Consider the following 19,019-nt stretch of genomic DNA (forward strand, 5'->3'; position numbering starts at 1 on the left):
TGGAGCTGTAGTTCTTATGCCTGGCCACTGACTCCATTCACTTCTGTAGGACTGACAGAGAAAGCAGAGCATAAGACTCTGTCAGTCCTATACAAGTAAATGGAGCAGTGACCACAAGTGCACACCACTGCTCCATTTACACTGGGGACTTGGTCTTGCCTTGTGGATAGAGTATAAGTGTTGCTAATGGGTAAACCGCTTTAACAGCTTTATCTTGGTATACATATGTGTGAATGAGAATATTAACAGTTTTTGTAAGCTGCACTTTATGTCCATAAGGGTTACTTAATGAGCTAATAATGGAAGGTTGTCCTGCTTGGACCCAATCCACACCACCCACTATCAGCTGTTACTGAGGAGAAACAGCCAGCTGTTCAGAAATGAAACCTTACATGAACGGACCCTCCCTTACTACATTCATATATCCTAAAGTAGAGAACCTCTGTAAATGTTAACTAGGTTGGTCTGTCTCTGTAATAGTAGATTACGGAAAATGAAAAATTGCTGTGATTTTATTGAAGGCATTGGGTGTTTTTTTTATCATCTGCCCCTGCTTTGGCCATACTTTTCACAGGTGCGCTTTTTAGACTATTTTTACTGTGGAGATTATTTTTGATGTCGGCATACCTCCTTGTTATTTTATTTTAAATTTGGTTTTTATTGAATTTTTTGAGAGCATAAAAAGGAAGCAGAACTGTACAACATACAAAAATAAAACATAAAATAAAACAAGAAGGCATATGTAAAATACAGAAAAATTACAGATAATCTGGGTCGGGAACGCACAGTCCGGTCATAAAAGTCGGCAAAAATGCTCCAGATAAACAAGAGCTATAGCCATCAGCAGAAGAGTCCAATCCGCAAGGTTTAACCCTAGGGGATAGACGCTTGAGAGAAAAAACAAAGAAATCAGCAGTAGGATACAAGGGATGGGGGAAACAGCGACAATAATAGGGGGTAGATAACATAGAACAAAAAACAAACTACCTTGGTAATGCAAAGTACAACAATACATAGCTCACTTCAATGTTACATCGTGCCCGAAACTGAGATAGATATAAGGCTAGGGGAATATGTCAAGCCCTTCACCTACCAGGAGCTAGTGTCTATCAGGAAGAGCAGAGTAGGGGGAGCAGAAGCTGTGGGAACTTCTCCCCTTCTCCATTAGGGGGAGCCAGAGAGCCCATTTAGAGCGAAATTTGGAAAAGGGGTGATTTTTGGTGGCTAGCATCCTTTCCAGGGTATATGCTAAACTAACATGGTGGACCAGCTCATTCATTGTCAAACAAGGAGCAGCCCGCCATTGACGGGCAATCATGGATCTAGCTGCCAAGATAATCTGACCCAGGACAGTATGTGAACCAGTTGGGAATGTACCAGAATCCAGGAAACAAAGCGCAAGGCTTGGTGATGGCGAAATATTGAGGCCAACCACAGAGGACATGAATTGAAAAACAGCCACCCAGAAGGCCTGGACTGGGGGGCATTCTCACCACATATGGAACACACCTCCTTGTTAAATGTTGTGTACATGTTAGTTTAGAGGCGCCTTTTTTAGGCATGTGAACTTTGCCCCTTTTTAGGCAAAAAGGTTAAAAAAAAGCACAATTGCCCCTTTCTAATGCATTCTAACCTGATGGGCTATTTTACGTTGACCATTTACTGGAGTGCATTTGTGCATTTTTTTACCTTTTTAAAAGTCATAAATACAGTGTGAAAAGGATCTTCATTTAGACCACGCCCCCTTTCCCCTCTAAAACACAAAAGTGCCAAGAGCAGCATTACAGCGTGAAAAAAAGGCAGAAATGCTTCATAAATGAAGCATAGCACAGAAATAGACCTCAAAAGGTGCATTGTATGCCAAAAAGGCGCAAGTAGCTTTATAAATGAGCCTCACTGATTCTAAATTTTTTCCCCTGAGGCCTGGGCCCCATGGGTCGGAAACGCTACGATTTGCCTGCGACGTAAACGCCGTAGGAAAAATTGCGGCGTTTTACAGTAATTGCAGAGTGGATGGGATTCATGCAAATACCATGCCCACTGTGCAGTAAAAACTGCAGCACAAACGGTGCGGTTTTGGAAATCGCACCACGTCAATTATATCTATGGAAACGCTGGCGGCTTCCCTGTAGTTATAATTGTAACAGAAAGTCCGTGGAGGAAAACTCTGTGAACTTTCTGTTTAAAGTGCTGCGTGAAGAACCACGATGCGTTCCTGCCGCATTTTTTCCTGCAGATTGTCCCGTGGGGCATTGCTTAAAGGGGTAGTCTCACAAACATATTCAGATTTGGAGATAATTTTAATTTTAATTATTTTTGCAGATATAAATCATTGAAAAATTTGCTGAGTTTTAAAGATTTTCTTCAATCATCTTAGTGGTGGCATCTGTTGTCTTGAGCAGTTGCCAATGGATATGATTATGAATGTAGGAACTTTCTATGGTCTGGCACTTGTCAGAAATCCAGCCATGATTTTCTTATAGTCGCAAGGTTATTAGGCATGGACAGTGTATGCAAGAGAAGATAACCCTGATACAACAAGGATATCATCCTGGCTTTCAGTGCATTCATGGTTGTATTCATTGGCAACCAATTGGGACCTAAAAAATCTTCAAAAGTCTGCCAAACTTGTAATTATTTAAAAATGTTATTAAAATATTATTAAAAAATGTTTAACTTTTAATTACCTACAATTTTAAACATGGTTAAGTTTGTGGGAAACCCCTTTAGGCCTGGGCCCCACATAGTGTATACACTACGATTTGGCAAAAACCGCAACGTTTCACAGTACCTGCAATGTGGATTATTCTGGCTAATCCCATCCACACATTGCAGAAAAATATCTGCAGCGGACATGCTTCAATTTCAAAAACCGTTGTGTTATTGTAAATCGTAGCATGTCTATTACAAATTATACCGTCGTGTAGGTATAATAGAAATAGCAAGGTTTCCTCTGTGGACTTTCTGTAAAAAAACACGATGCATTTCCACGATGGTCTTTTCCGCAGCGCTTTATGCCTTTTATTTGGGGCCTTAGACTCATGCCTGAGGCCCCAAGTTCATTTTTTGTTGAAGATTTTGCTGTGTGTTTTTTGAGCCAAAGCCAGGAGTGGTTTGAGCAGAAGGGAGAAGGGCTTCCTATATATTTCCCATTCCTTCTGTAGCCACTACAAGGTTTAGTACAAAAAACACAGCAAAATCTGCAACAAAAAAAGCAGCATTTCCGCCTGAAGTAGAATTAATGTAATAGTATTAGTTGACAACAAAAAGATGTTCTAGGATCTGAAAACCTTTGGTAAATTTTAGGATGGAGTACACGTACAGACACTGATTCTCTAGTTATAAATTACAGGCTGCTGGTCTATGTATTTAATTATTCATGGGTTTAGTTTTACTCTAAGATCATTTCCAAACGTTGCCGTATAATGTGTAATACAGTAACAATAAAATGTCTCCCTCTGTGTTTGGACTAACTAAGGTGACATCTTATTTTCTGCTTTATTAATAACATTTTTCCCTGTATTTAGAAACATTAAGTTATGTAACTTGTGTTGCTGATTTATTAGGACAGATATGATCACATAAACCTGTCTGCAGAATATTCAACTCTTCATTCATACCCCAACTACAAAGCATTTGCCATTAAGTCTTTGCATTCCAGCCATAAATCATTTGTATCATTAATGCAAAACATGGCATAAATGTAAGGTAATACATGCAGTCACCAATTACAATATAGGCTTTTTTTCCATGTTTATAATATCCTTGCGATTGAATTCTCTTTATATTCTTTGGAACAGAAGGTAATAGGATTTAAACAATTGGAGTAGTCAGATATATTTATAATTTAGTTTAGTTTAGTTTTTTTTAGTTTTTTTTTGTCACCACCACAATAAAGCCAATACTAATCACTTTTTCTAGTATTTCTGCATGGCAAAAAAAAAACAACAAAAACATGCCAAACCTTTACCTTGCATCAAAGAAGTTATATTTGATCATGTGTAGCCAGCTTGAAGTGGACCTGTAATTTATGGTGTTCTAAAAGCATGAGTGATGACTAGAAGCTGAACATGGTGATGTATTAGTTTATATGTTTTGAGGCATGAATTTTGAGTAAAAAATCATGTACTGTATATTGATGGGACTCCTAGAATAGACAATGAGAGTCCTAATGACTCCACCCACACACAGTGAATGACAGCTTTATCTGCACAAACACAATGACACAGGGAAAGCTTGGCAGGTTAAGGCTGAGTTCACACAGGGTATTTTGGTCAGGATTTTGAGGCTCCCGGAAAAAAGAATCGACAAACTCATTCTTCAGGCGGATTCACCTTGCAACATCCGCCCGAAGACACTGCCTCCTCCCGACTAGGCCTATTCATATGGGTGTAATCCGGAGCGGAGTGCCGCGACTTGATGCATGCAGTCGCGGCTACTCGTTTTTTGTACCGTAATCTGGAGGCAGCCTCTGGTCAAATTCTGGTCCTAAGGCCCGGCTCACATATGTGTTCAGGTCTTTCCATTCCTCTCTCCATATGAAAAATGAAGAGAGAAAAGTCCTGCAAGCAGCACTTTTCTCTCCACATTTTTTGTGTGCAAATCCGAACGGAAACTATATGAACCCCATTACAGTCTATAGAGTCTGCGGGTTTCCTAAGGTAACCACTTTTTTATGCGGATTAGGTTTCCAAACCCCAAGCGGACTCCCGGATGGAAACCCATGAGCAGATGTGAACCAGGCCTAAGCAAGACTCACTGTCTGTTCTAGGACTCTTGTCAGTATTTACTGCTTGTTACTCAAAAATTTCAGTTCCCTACCTATATAACACAGAGATCAGCTTCTCCCCCCTCCCCTATTATACAGTGCCCTTAAATATTAATGTAATAAGAAATGTATTTACTTTAGCTGTAACTTTACTGTACCGGGTAACTTATAGTTGCAAAATTACTTCTAACAAAGTTTGTCTTCCGTAAATTCTAAACACCTTTCCAGTTACTATGGGAAATATTTAAAAAAAATCACCATAAAATCAACAAAAATGCAAGCTTTGTTTTCTATGTGCTAAACTATTGTGTGATAGAGTGCCAGCTGTAGTCTATAACTGAGTCGGTAATACTACTTTACCCATTGTTTAGCTACAGCATGTTTGATATTTTGTTTCTGTTGCACATTTAGATAATATGTCTGCCATTTCTTTAAGGGTTTTCCTGGCATGAAAGGAGAAAAGGTCAGTGGTTGTGCCCAAATACTAACCAGAGACTGTGCTTATGATCAGAGAAAGGAATTCTCTACGTTGCAGTTGTCCAGGATTCTTTCTCAAATATCTCCTGTTATTCCACCTTCCATTGCTATTTGATCTTCTATTGGTTGTGTATCCTGACAAACTGTGACTAAGAGAGTAACTACACTGCTTTTCTAAAGCAAATACAATGTAGAGGTAGAGGACAAATTGATAATGGGGTAACATCTGTTATGAATAGGGTTGAGCGATTGTGGGGATCGGGGGGATCGAGGTCGGAGGTTAAGTTCCCACAATGCTTGGCTACTGGCCAATCATTGTGGGAACAGCTAACATGACGCCTGAAACTCAGGCACCATGTTAGCTGTGGGCAGAAAGCTCATTGGTTGTCGGCAGCATCATCACACCCCTCTATATAAGGGTGGTGATGATGCAGACGCCACCATTTTGCTGCACATACTAGCTAGGGAGAGGAGCTCAGTGGTAGCTAGGGTCAGTGTAGGCAGGTGTTTAGCTGTGCTAGTGAGGGTGTTATAGTGCTCAGACTGTATATACCTTTCACAAAAGGCATCCGTTTATTCCTGACAACCAGTGGCTGTCTATAATCCAATAGGCAGTCCTGTCCTCAGATATATATATATATATATATATATATATATATATATATATATATATATATATATACAGTCCTATGAAAAAGTTTGGGCACCCCTATTAATCTTAATCATTTTTCGTTCTAAATATTTTGGTGTTTGCAGCAGCCATTTCCGTTTGATATATCTAATAACTGATGGACACAGTAATATTTCAGGATTGAAATGAGGTTTATTGTACTAACAGAAAATGTGCAATATGCATTAAACCAAAATTTGACTGGTGCAAAAGTATGGGCACCCTTATCATTTTATTGATTTGAATACTCCTAACTACTTTTTACTGACTTACTGAAGCACAAAATTGGTTTTGTAACCTCACTGAGCTTTGAATTTCATAGCCAGGTGTATCCAATCATGAGAAAAGGTATTTAAGGTGGCCAATTGCAAGTTGTTCTCCTATTTGAATCTCCTCTGAAGAGTGGCATCATGGGCTACTCAAAACAACTCTCAAATGATCTGAAAACAAAGATTGTCCAACATAGTTGTTCAGGGGAAGGATACAAAAAGTTGTCTCAGAGATGTAACCTGTCAGTTTCCACTGTGAGGAACATAGTAAGGAAATGGAAGACCACAGGGACAGTTCTTGTTAAGTCCAGAAGTGGCAGGCCAAGAAAAATATCAGAAAGGCAGAGAAGAAGAATGGTGAGAACAGTCAAGGACAATCCACAGACCACCTCCAAAGAGCTGCAGCATCATCTTGCTGCAGATGGTGTCACTGTGCATCGGTCAAAAATACAGCGCACTTTGCACAAGGAGAAGCTGTATGGGAGAGTGATGAGAAAGAAGCCGTTTCTGCAAGCACACCACAAACAGAGTCGCCTGAGGTATGCAGAAGCACATTTGGACAAGCCAGCTTCATTTTGGAAGAAGTTCCTGTGGACTGATGAAACAAAGATTGAGTTGTTTGGTCATACAAAAAGGCATTATGCATGGCGTCCAAAAAAAACAGCATTACAAGAAAAACACATGCTACCCACTGTAAAATTTGGTGGAGGTTCCATCATGCTTTGGGGCTGTGTGGCCAATGCCGGCACCGGGAATCTTGTTAAAGTTGAGGGTCGCATGGATTCCACTCAGTATCAGCAGATTCTTCAGAATAATGTTCAAGAATCAGTGACGAAGTTGAAGTTACCCCGGGGATGGATATTTCAGCAAGACAATGATCCAAAACACCGCTCCAAATCGACTCAGGAATTCATGCAGAGGAACAATTACAATGTTCTGGAATGGCCATCCCAGTCCCCAGACCTGAATATCATTGAACATCTGTGGGATGATTTGAAGCGGGCTGTCCATGCTCGGCGACCATCTAACTTAACTGAACTTGAATTGTTTTGTAAAGAGGAATGGTCCAAAATCCCTTCATCCAGGATCCAGGAACTGATTAAAAGCTACAGGAGGCGACTAGAGGCTGTTATCTTTGCAAAAGGAGGATCTACTAAATATTAATGTCACTTTTCTGTTGAGGTGCCCATACTTTTGCACCGGTCAAATTTTGGTTTAATGCATATTGCACATTTTCTGTTAGTACAATAAACCTCATTTCAATCCTGAAATATTACTGTGTCCATCAGTTATTAGATATATCAAACTGAAATGGCTGTTGCAAACACCAAAATATTTAGAACTAAAAATGATTAAGATTAATAGGGGTGCCCAAACTTTTTCATAGGACTGTATATATATATATATACACCTTATCCAACTAGGTATATGTTCACTCCTGACAACCAGTGGCTGTCTATAATCCAATCGGTAGTCCTGTCCTCAGAGAGACATATACTGTACATACCTTAGCCAACAAGGTATACATCCATTCCTGACAACCAGTGCCTGTTATAATCCAATCGGCAGTCCTGTCCTCTGAGATATACATACCTGTGCCAAAAAAGTACACCATTTTTTAAAAAAAAAAACATGCCACCAAAAACTAAAAAAGTAAAAGGACCCAACAGTCGTGCTCTGGCCAGTTCTCAACCACCTGCCATGAAAGGAAAAAAACAGATGTCAGCATTGCGTGTGTGTGGCGAATCCGGTATTCTGAATGCTGATAAGCCAGTCCACAGACAACTAATTACTTCATATATTGAAGCATCTCCTTCTGAAAGGACTTCCTTCTCATATTCCACTGAATGAAGCTTTGGGTCATCTGCTGTGCCAAATGTTCAATGGGGATCCAGTTCACCTCCTTCTAAATTAACCTGTCCAACAAATTTGGAAGAAGCTGAGGAATCTGCTGCATTATTTGATCATTCAATGTCCAAGTTCACAGACATACTGCTGTCATCTGACGATGATGAAACACAAATTCCAGATGCGGCTGCCTTCACCATCATCCAGGCCAGTCCATGCCATAGTGTGGAAGATTGTTCAGAAGAGCCAGTGGATGATGACTATGTTGACAAAACTTGGTCTCCCCGTGAAGAGGATCAGGGAACTACTTCTGATGATGAGGTTCAAGTTCGTTTGCCAGTGCCACCAAAATGTCCTCCAATTAATGCACAAATCCCAGTTATAACACGCACACCAGTAAACGCTACTCTCGCCGATATTGTGCGACCTAAAGCGCCTAAACGTGCTATCCTGAAAAAGAAAGGCTCCAAACAAACTGTGTGGTTATATTTCACCAAAGATGAAAATGACCCAACGAGGGTGATATGCAAGACTTGCAAGCAGTCACTTAGCCGAGGAAAGGACACTAGGCACCTCAATATAAATGCTATGCCTAGGCATTTGAAATCTGTACACCCATCACTTTTTAAAATATTTAATCAACAAGAAAGTGAAGAGAGGGATGTGCCTGTGAACGTTGGCCCACCACGAGCTTTGGCTACTTCTTCAACCTACTTGTCCAATGCCAATGCCACGTACACACCAACTTCATGTGCGCCAGGCTGGACAACAGTCAAGCAATTTGTATAAAAGAATTACAGGAACCATTGGCCAAAGAGCCACGTCTGAAGTTCACATGCCAATTGCTCCAACATGTTCCTTTCTTTCTGGCTCTAATATTCAGCCCACCCTCCAACAAGTATGGGAAGGGAAAAAACCTATCCAGCCACACATGAGCGTGCTAAGCTGCTTACCTCCAGTATTTCAAAACTACTGGCCTTGGAAATGGTCCCTTTCTGTTTTGTGGAATCAAAGGCTTTTCGACCCTGGACGCCCCTGTCACCTCGGCACATGGCGGGAAACAGTGAGGCCGGGCTGGGATACGCTACGCCGGGCTCGCATGTTGGGCTAGAGGGGGGGTGGGAAAGGGGGCCAAGGGTAGGGTGGGGGGGGTTTGGAAGGGGGCCTCGAGGTAGGGGGCCACAAGGTGTGGGCCCCGAGGCTACATGGGCGCACTGGTGTGGGAAAAGGCCCACAGCGGCCACACGGCAAGCAAGAAAGGGGCCCGGGCCCACCATGCAAATAGGTCGCGCAATAACTCGTGGGTACTGCTAATTAGATATAAATGGAATTTGCTGCTTAGTACCCTATTATTTAGGAATTCACATATCCTGTTAGGAATCACAAAACCTAGAATTTATGTATTATTGGATCAAGTATTTTTTTTTCATTGCAGTCAAACTATGTAGTTTAGCAGTAGTGTGCAATGGCCGATCAGTGGCTATAGTTAAGCAGTGTGCCATCCCTCACAGTTGTTGCAGAGTAGCCTGAAATCCATGTGCATGCAGTATACACGGCTTTGGCTGCAGATTTTTCCCTTTGCATAGCAACTGATGAAATGAGTATCAAATATAGAAATAATAGAAGACTGTAATCTGCTGTATATGGCCTAAGGCATAAAAATGACTGGGCGCGTAAGATTTAGAAATATGAAATCTCCAATTCTTACAGGTGTTTTCCAGAATCACAATATCACTATTTTGTCCTCTACTTCTACATTGTAGGCATGAGATGAATTCTTTCTTGACAATCTTGTGACATAATTTTACCTGGTTTTACAGTGGTGAATAAATACGTAAAATATTGTGAATTATGACATGGAATTATGTTTGCTGTACTTTAAATTAGCCAAGTATTAAACAAAGACATTAAAGTGGTTTTTACATGGGAAACAAAATATATTCTTTAAACATAAGTGCCATGACATAAATTGTTAGTCACCTTCCAAGAGCCCTACCCCAGTTCCACCACTGCATGTCTCTACTACCCTTCACTTCCTGAAATGCCCAATGGCTGGCAAAGTGACCCACCTCGCCCAGTGATTGCCTGAATCGGCAACATCAAGCATTTCCTAGGTGTTGAACAGCAGTGGAGAGCAGTGGAGCCACAGACAGTGTGGGAACTGGAATGGAGGGGGATCAGACATAAGCAAGTTATGTTTGAGTCCCCCTGCTACAATCTGTTAAGTATATTGTCCCCTTAATACGCCTTTAAAGACTATAATGGGGTCCATTTACTTGCCGCAAGATCTCCGCAGGGAACATACAGATAGGAAAGTACTTCACAATCTACTTTCCTGTCCGTATGACTCGTGCAGAGATCTCACAGCAAGTACACGGACCCCATTTTAGTCTATGGGGTCCGTGTGCTTTCACTGCACACCGCTTGCAAATGCGTTTGGTAGTCTATTGGGGGGATCTCCATGCGGACTCCCCGAACGGATTACCAAACGCAGATGTGAACCACACTTGTCCACATGCAATAAAATATTTTCTCTCCAGTGGATCATGTTATCAACGATGAACATTTTTAGGGAGAGGAGGCAGAAGGGGTACCAAAAAGTAATTGTGTATTGTCCAGAGTATACAGATACAGACATTGGGCAGCAAACAGAATAATTATAGGAAAGGCTATTTATTCCTCTAATATCATCATTGTGTATAATATTCTATTTACTTACATACAACTAAATAAACTCATGGTTTTATGCAAGCGAAAGTCTCATTCCAATATTGTCAGGTTGTTTTGTAAGTAAAATGCACTCTGTCTATCTTCCTCAGCAGTCTAATTGGCAAAATTAGTTATATCTATATTATAATTCCAATGTTCAGTATAAAGAATTAACCCACTTTTTTATGAACATACCATGACATCATTACACATTTTTCATGTCTATAAACATAAATTTTCCATGTCCATATATTTTTACATGTTTACATTACATTACAGTCATAGAATATTCTGCTGCTATAGGTTTGATATATAGCACATGTTACATACAACACTGTTAATGTAATAATTGATTTGGCATGACTATCATTTGCCCTATGTTTGTAGGCAGATTAAATTATAGTGTATGTCTTCTATAATATGTAATATCTTTTCTAATATCTTTCCATCCAGGGTGTAAAAGGAGACACTGGAGAAATAGGTCCCAAAGGTGATCAGGTAGGACACTTTATTGTATCAGTACGATAAGAAGTACTCAATGAACTGGATGTAAAATGCCATCACTATCTTTGTTCACCTTCTCCTGGCACATATCAGGTGATGACTGTAAAAATATATGTCCATTGGGGTTGATACCGGGCTGTTCCCATACCATGTGATTATCCGCGCTGAAACCTGAGCCATATTATCTAGCGATGTGGAAAATAATATAGTGGGAAATTACATCCTGTGTCAGAGTTCAGCAGTGGGGCAACACTAAACTAAGCCAGGGAGAACGGAAATAGAAGAGGCATTTGGAGCATGCTTCACCAAAGAGGTTGTCCTTATAGTTTGTGTTTATCCTTTCCAGGGCTTTATGGGTCTTCCAGGAATGCTTGGCCAAAAAGTAAGTGCTTCCATTCTTAACTATTAATAAGTACTTTACAAGTCATGAAAAATAATCGGTATATTTTCAGTGTGCCATTTTGTACTACATGGCAACTTTGGCCACAAAAAAACATTGTGGGACCCAGAAATGCAATGTTGCTTTGGCTTCATTCAATGTTTTGAAAGTGTGCACTTTGCAAGTCACAAGTTGGCATGACTGCAACATAATGGTATCAAGAAATCCAAGCCAAACGGATTTTTTGCAGTTGCAATGCTATGGTATTTGGCTATGTCATGTGTGTTGTAGCCCAGTCCTGAATCTGCCTCAGCAATAGTTATTTTGTTATCTGATGTGATCAGTTCTGCAGTCAGAGCAATACACTGCTATAAGGCTAAGGCCCCACGTTGCAGAAACACAGCTTTTTTGTGTTGCAGATTTTGCTGCATTTTTTTTTTTCCAAAGTCAGGAGTGGATTGAACAGAAGGTAGAAGTATAAGATTGTTATTGTGAAGCAAGAAACTGGACGGCACAGCTATATATAATGTAACAACCTTATAATTCGGGTCATTCCTCTTTTCCTCTGTTAATTCCCTTCACTGGCTAAGTCCGCCAGTTGCATACAACCCCTATTATTTAGCATACGGTTTATCAAAGAAAAAATAGAAAAAAGTTGGGGTGGGCACTCACCATTCGAAAGTCGGTAGATGACACTTCTCGTTGGTAAAAACAAAGTCCTTTATTAAGTGCGGATAAAAATAAGTATCCCTGTATAATTATTTTTATCCGCACTTAATAAAGGACTTTGTTTTTACCAACGAGAAGTGTCATCTACCGACTTTCGAATGGTGAGTGCCCACCCCAACTTTTTTCTATTTTTTCTTTGTAGAAGTATAAGAGCTTCCTTTGTATTTTCCAGTCCTATTGTGGCCATTCTTGGCTTTGACTCAAAAACCGCAGCAAATTCTGTAACAAAAAAAGCTGCGTTTCTGCAACATGGGGCCTCGGACTTAAAGAGTAACTTAACTTTCAAACAACCTTTGATCTTCTGGCAGCATTTGTGACTTTAATATATGTTGATATTTTGACTCCTTTTTGTGAAATTCTGCACTGAAATTGACTTGGTTTCCCTGTTTATTGCAGCTACAAATTGTACACATCTTGTAAGGGGCGGCCCAGGTCACATATAGTGAAGGAAAATTGAGGCTGAGGAGCAGTGCAAACAGTTATATCTTGGATATTTTATAACATAGAATAGTGACAATGAGATTTTCATCTTTCATATGGGTTTGCATCTCAACTTTTACTATTTCCAGAGATATCAGCAGTTGAGACTGAGAGCAGCTGCATATAAACATGCCAGTCCTCACTGTGTTTTTAACTGGTGATGTCTCTGGAATACAGATAGAACTACAGTCTTGGTTCATATGAAATCTTAGAATTGTTTATATGACAACAGAATTACTGTTCCACAACATAAGTTGCTCTAAAGTTGCTGTTATCTTTGGTGCCTGATATACTATTTAGGGCAGTGTCAAACAGGATCAGACAAGGGATGTGATTCTGAGCTCTGACACTGGCTGCCAATGAATCACACCCCCTGCTTGACACCGCCCTTCTGACAGTACAGAGCTTATATAGCACATTAGGCACCAAAACTAACTGTGCTTGTTGCTTGGGAATGGTGGGGCTAGAGAAAAAGTGCAAACATTGGGGGAATCAGTGGATCAGCCCCTATTAACAAATGCCAAAAACTTGAATTGGTGGAGGTGGTGAAAGGTCCTCTTTAAGTCAACAATGATCTCCTGTTGTGGTTTATCCTGAATACATTATAACCACAGGAAGAGATGTAAATAATAATATGCTTGGTAGCTCTTCAGGGATTCCATACCTCATTTACTGTCTCATGTTACCTTCACTTACCCTTTGCTTTATGAACTTATGTCACCTCACAGCCTGTGCTCCATGCACTTTTGACAGTGAGGAAGCTGCAATGCATTTGCATTATCCGCATTACAGTTCTTAATAACCAGCTAAATATAGCTTTACTTACTGGCAGCGGCTATGTTATCTGTGATAATCATATAATTTCTAAATAAGGATCCCACTAACGAAATATGTTTTGTTTCTCTAACTTGAGAATGAACCCACCAAGGGAAAATGAAGTAATGACCATAATTGAGTCTAGAAGTAGAAATTAAATTGCATTCACGTTGGCTTTGGAAAACAGAATTGGAAAGATAATTTATTTTTAAGGTGTATTCACTTCAACTTGCCCGGGCAGCAAATGAACAGAAATAGATGCATGTGCTGAAATCTGACATATTCACTGAACGTCATTTCTTACATTCTAAGATAAAACATACTGTAGTTATCTTCTGTTTCATTCTGGCTCAAGCTACTGTAAAATAAAACTCCAAAATCCATTGGTAACATTCATTTTGCATAGTTTATATAGTGTTCTGCCATGTTTCAGACTATAGGTTTGTATACAAAGAATGTGACATTCTGTGCAGCATTACCCAGTAAAAATAATGTATACTCTGTAATACACATTTTTCTTTTCTTGGTGCCTATGGCTAATCACTGATTCTTTTTCTATAACAATAAAGGGAGAAATGGGCCCAAAAGGAGAACCAGGAGTCCCAGGAAATAGAGGACCTACTGGTAGACCTGGAAAGCGGGGCAAACAGGTATTGACTAACTATAATTATTGGGATTATTGTAATACATTGTAAAATGTTCTCTTATGTACTTTTTAACTCCAAGAACTCAAGACTGAGGCGACAACTACAAATATCTTTTTTCATCTATGAGCCACACCAGTGATTTTTTTTCTAGTCATTACATTGATAGAAAGACCATCCCCTCAATGGTAATAGTGGTCTCTTCACAGTGTCTTTCTTTATTGTGCTTTTCACCTTCTTCAATAAGTCACATGATCGCAGTGTGTCCTGTTTTGTGTCTAGAATTGGTTTATAGTCCCCTTTGTCTCTCCTGCCTGTAGACACTATTGAGAACTACCATGTGACCTATTGCCCTACCTCTTCTGTTAAAATACCCCCTGTGCCTCTCACATAATCTGCTCCCTATAGTCTCCCTCTGTCACTGTCACCATGACCACATTACCTTCCCCAGTGTTATCAGAAGCAGTTGGTGCAGGATAGTCGATTTCAACATTAGCATTGCAGTGTCTTGAAGAAACAGGTACTAGACATGGTGACAGGGGCAAGACATGGGTAACAGCATTAGCAATTAGCATATTGGTATAAGCTGAACATGTGTTGTATAGCAGCAATTCCTTTTGACCCCAGCCTCAGTATATATGCACGCTTTAGTTTGCTTTTGTGTGCACGCTTCTCATTGCAGAGAAGAGTATAAGCTTCTGTCAGACATCTGTAGCCATAGCTTGTTTTTCCAGAGAACAAAAGGATTGGGCATGTTGAATTTTAACTGCCCAATCCGTCTCCTGCCTATCATCTGCCATTGGGTGAAAGTTGGGCGGCCATTATATGGTCTGCTATTTGGTTACATTTGTTTAACATTAAATTAATGTTTACAATCAACTTAGGGTCTATTCTGAATGTCAAGCAAGGAGGGGTGGAGGACTGAAGTGCGGAGACCAAGTTATAGAATACTCAGTGTTCTAAATCCATCATGAGACATGTTAGGATCAAAGAAGAGGAACATATTGAATGGGCAATTAGAAATGCTATTTTTCTGCATTTTCTACATTTATCGTCCTTTGAAATGCTTGTGTATTTCCATTACTTAGTGGCTGGAGTATCAAAGCTTCTAGTCCTAGTCTAGTAGTAAATAATAGTACTAGATAATCAGTATGCCTGGAAAAATAATGATAAATTTAGAGATTATTGTAAAATTATTTTTTCAAAACATATACTCACCTGATAAATCCCTTGGCGAACTCCACTCCAGTGGTCTCTGTTGATCTTACGGACTTGCCATACATACACATGTGACTGTTGCAGCCAATTGTTGCCCTCGGCAGTCTCTTTCATCACCGCAGTGCAAGTCAACAAGACCAGCAAGGACCACTGAAATAGTGGCATAGGACTGGTGGGGGATTGAGTATGAATTTTACAAAATTCCCTGACTTTGGTTGACTGGACAACCATTTTAAGGAAGCATGAGTAAAAATCAAAAAATTTCGAAACGATATATAATGGGTGGCACACTCACTTTACATGAATGACTTGGTACATGTTTTTTAATACTGCTTTGGAACAACATACTGGAAGGGCTGACCTACTGTATTATGTTACTAAGTCAATGTTTACCGGTGGTTAACTCCCTGGAGTGTAATATGATTTATTGGATCCATTAAAAAAATAAGCATGAACTCTGAAACCTTCTGTTCCGATGATCCTCCCTAGTAAGAAGATATTATAACGGTTCTGATGTCAAGTGATTTACACGCACATTTATGGCTTGTGCTGGTTCAGCACAAGGAACACGATGACATCATGCAGTTCTTAGTTATATGGAGTAAAGGTTACCTTTTCTATTTTAATTTTACTAAAGAGACGTTAAATAAACAGGAATTAATAGGAGAAGTGATGTTACATTAATCTACTTGTTGGAAGAAAAATTATTCTATAAATTATCCCGGCAGAGAACTGCAGATTGCTTGTGCTTTCTATTTTGCTTTATGGCAGGATGTCAAGTGAAGGACTTTGACCACTACATTGATCCTCCAATATTAATTGTTCTGGGAAGACTATTGTCATTTTCAACAAACTTTGCATAAATGAATAGCACAGATGATTTTAAGAATATACAATACATCTTATCACAATGAAATGCCACTTCCTTCTCCTATCAGGCTGTTTCCTTGCTTCCCATCCCTCTGACTTCCACTGTGCAAATTTATGCTGTATCTGCCTTGAGATGGCAGTAATCCACATGACTGTGATAACTCCTGTCTATAGAAGTATATGGAGAGGAGACAGAGGAGGAGGAGTGAGCAAGAATCGAAGGTCTCCGAATGCTAACAGAAGAAAGACACCAGATAGGTGCTTTCTATCACAACCAAAGGACTGTACGTATGAGTGAGAGAAACAGATTCTCTTCTACTTACTGTGTGCAGTGCATGTCAGTCCGTCGCCACCCCTGGCTCCAAGAGGAATACAAACTGTAGATACAGCACGCAGAGGAGAAAACCGATAAATAATGTGGAATAATGTTACTCCTCATGTAGATACACTCTGCAGCTTATTCTGAAAAGTGAAATGAAACAAAAGGTATGCTTTAAAAACATTGTAACATGAGAACCTAACTCTGGAGATTTAGTGATTGGTTCCAAAGTCTCAAAATGTCAGCTCAAAATAAAAAAAAAAATAAAGATTAAAGAAAAATTATCCAATAAATAATAAAGATGATGCAACTGAGCTGCAAAAGGCCACATAGGGCAGCTGGTCTGTGGAGTTCCTGGGTGTCAGACTGATCAGACATTGAGGTCATTAATGTTCAACTTCTGGAAAACACCTTTAATAATAATCATAGGCTTGCATATCAGAACTAAGGCATAAAGGTCAACCCAGACTAACCGCCTATGTTTGTGTGTTTGTTTAAGCCACCTACAAGTCTGGTTCTGTGGCTATACTTGTTGTCATGCCCAAGAAAGGTACGAAAAGAAAAAAATACCACAGGCCACCACATATGGAAGCATTAATTGTGACTAAAATTTATCTTCATCACTACCTTACACTACCATGGCAATTTAGGATAACTCCTTCACTACCTTGGTCATCCACCACCATGGTTGACAACTATAAGCCACTATAAACAAACCAATCTACACTGGTAGCCCAGGAAACCTGAAAGATTTGCTGTAGAATGTTATGGCCACTTGCTTCTCCTCTACCCATTGCACTGTCTCCCAATAAGTATTTGGACACCTGTGGTAGAATAGAAAAACAACATTTATTTCTATTCAATAGTTGATAGACCCCAGCAGATGCTTCCTTATTGATGGTATTGATCGACACAATACTCCCGGATACCTGGTGAAACTCCTGGTGTATGTGCGCCATCGGTTGGGTGCGGTTTCTTTGGCCAGCACTCGTCGGTCTCTATCTCCCAGTTTCGGGGGTCTGCCGACTCAGGGCACATTCCGACAATCACCATTCACCTTCCACTTCGTAATCACATAGGCCACTGTCGATTTCTGTGGTACCCCACAATTACTCCTTTCTCAAAACTGGACAATTCTGCACTTTGTGGCATCTTACATGTGACTAATGCCAATGCTGTTTCCTATTTACTGTTACGGTTCTGTGTGTTTGTATAAAAAATAATGTTTTTATTCACTACTACAGAACCGCTGGACTGCAGGGCACTGCAGGGAGGTCCACAGACCCAGATGGGCGGCCGTGTGCCAGTACCAGGCAGCAGTGTGTCTGAACAGGGAGTAATGGAAATTCACCAGTTCACTTCACTGGATGAATGCGTCAGGGCTGCAGCAGTGTGAACGGGCTGCGGCAAGGTTGTACCAGTTAATTTCACTGGGCAACCATGTTACACCATGGAGATTTACTCCAGTTATCCTCACTGGGTAAAAAGCTTTTTACAGCTTCAGTATTTAACAGACTGCAGTCAAGTTTCACACCAGTTCACTGCACTGGGGAAATAGTTTTGTGCAGCTTCAGGTGGACCGGCTGCAACAAGACTGCCAGGGGTTAACGTCACCCCTGTCAGCAACACAAAAAGCTCCGCACAGCTTGGAGCTATACCACACACCGACAGTGACAGAAAGCCTAGCTAAAGAGACCAAGCCTGCCGCCAGTCCACCGGCTGGTACAGAGTCCACTGCACCGAGCCGTAGTGTGGAGCTGCCAGTACCTTCAGGACTTATAGGTCTTGCTAACAGTACTAGCTGACAGCTAAGATAACCCCACACAGCGGCCTAGCCTAGCTACTGGAAGCAGCCTGGAGCTCCTGTCATACCCTCCTGTTTTACGTGGTTTTTTAGATAAAGTGTGAGCACCGGGCGGGCGTCGCCTCACACCTTATAAAGGAAAGTCCCCGCCCATCAGGGCGGTGGCCATGACCTCTTCGGTCATGCTCAGTAGGGCCACGATGGGACTTAGTTTCTGAGCGACTTTGAAATGCCTGAGCATGCTCAGTAGGGCAAGATCTGGACTTATACTCCAGTCGTCTCACCGTTCGACGTCGAGGGCGAGAGTTGGGTTGGCCCGCAGGTGGCGCTGTGCGCCTGAAGGCAAACCTGCGGGAACCCATCCTAACATTTAGCAGTGGAAGGCGTGACATACATCATGACCGCAGATATCTTCATTTGCATGGCTGTCCAAATACTTATTGGTAGACAGTGTATAACACTTGGTCTTTCTGGCCAGATCAAATTTTCGAACTCTCTTCTGACTGCTGAAGTTG

General features: G+C 40.6%; 1 protein-coding gene across 2 annotated transcripts in view; it reads left to right on the top strand.

Annotated features, from left to right (window-relative positions):
* Positions 1-19,019, top strand: part of COLQ (collagen like tail subunit of asymmetric acetylcholinesterase) — an 89,583-nt gene that overhangs the window by 39,100 nt on the left and 31,464 nt on the right. Inside the window, exons 8-11 of one of the 2 annotated variants that reach the window (XM_075271455.1) lie at positions 5,205-5,231; positions 11,195-11,239; positions 11,592-11,627; positions 14,219-14,299. In XM_075271455.1, the coding sequence (XP_075127556.1) occupies positions 5,205-5,231; positions 11,195-11,239; positions 11,592-11,627; positions 14,219-14,299 (189 nt within the window). The remainder of the gene's footprint in view (positions 1-5,204; positions 5,232-11,194; positions 11,240-11,591; positions 11,628-14,218; positions 14,300-19,019) is intronic. The other variant, XM_075271456.1, reaches the window with a different exon arrangement.

The sequence above is a fragment of the Leptodactylus fuscus genome, chromosome 4, assembly GCF_031893055.1.
Source record: "Leptodactylus fuscus isolate aLepFus1 chromosome 4, aLepFus1.hap2, whole genome shotgun sequence".
NCBI lineage: Eukaryota > Metazoa > Chordata > Amphibia > Anura > Leptodactylidae > Leptodactylus > Leptodactylus fuscus.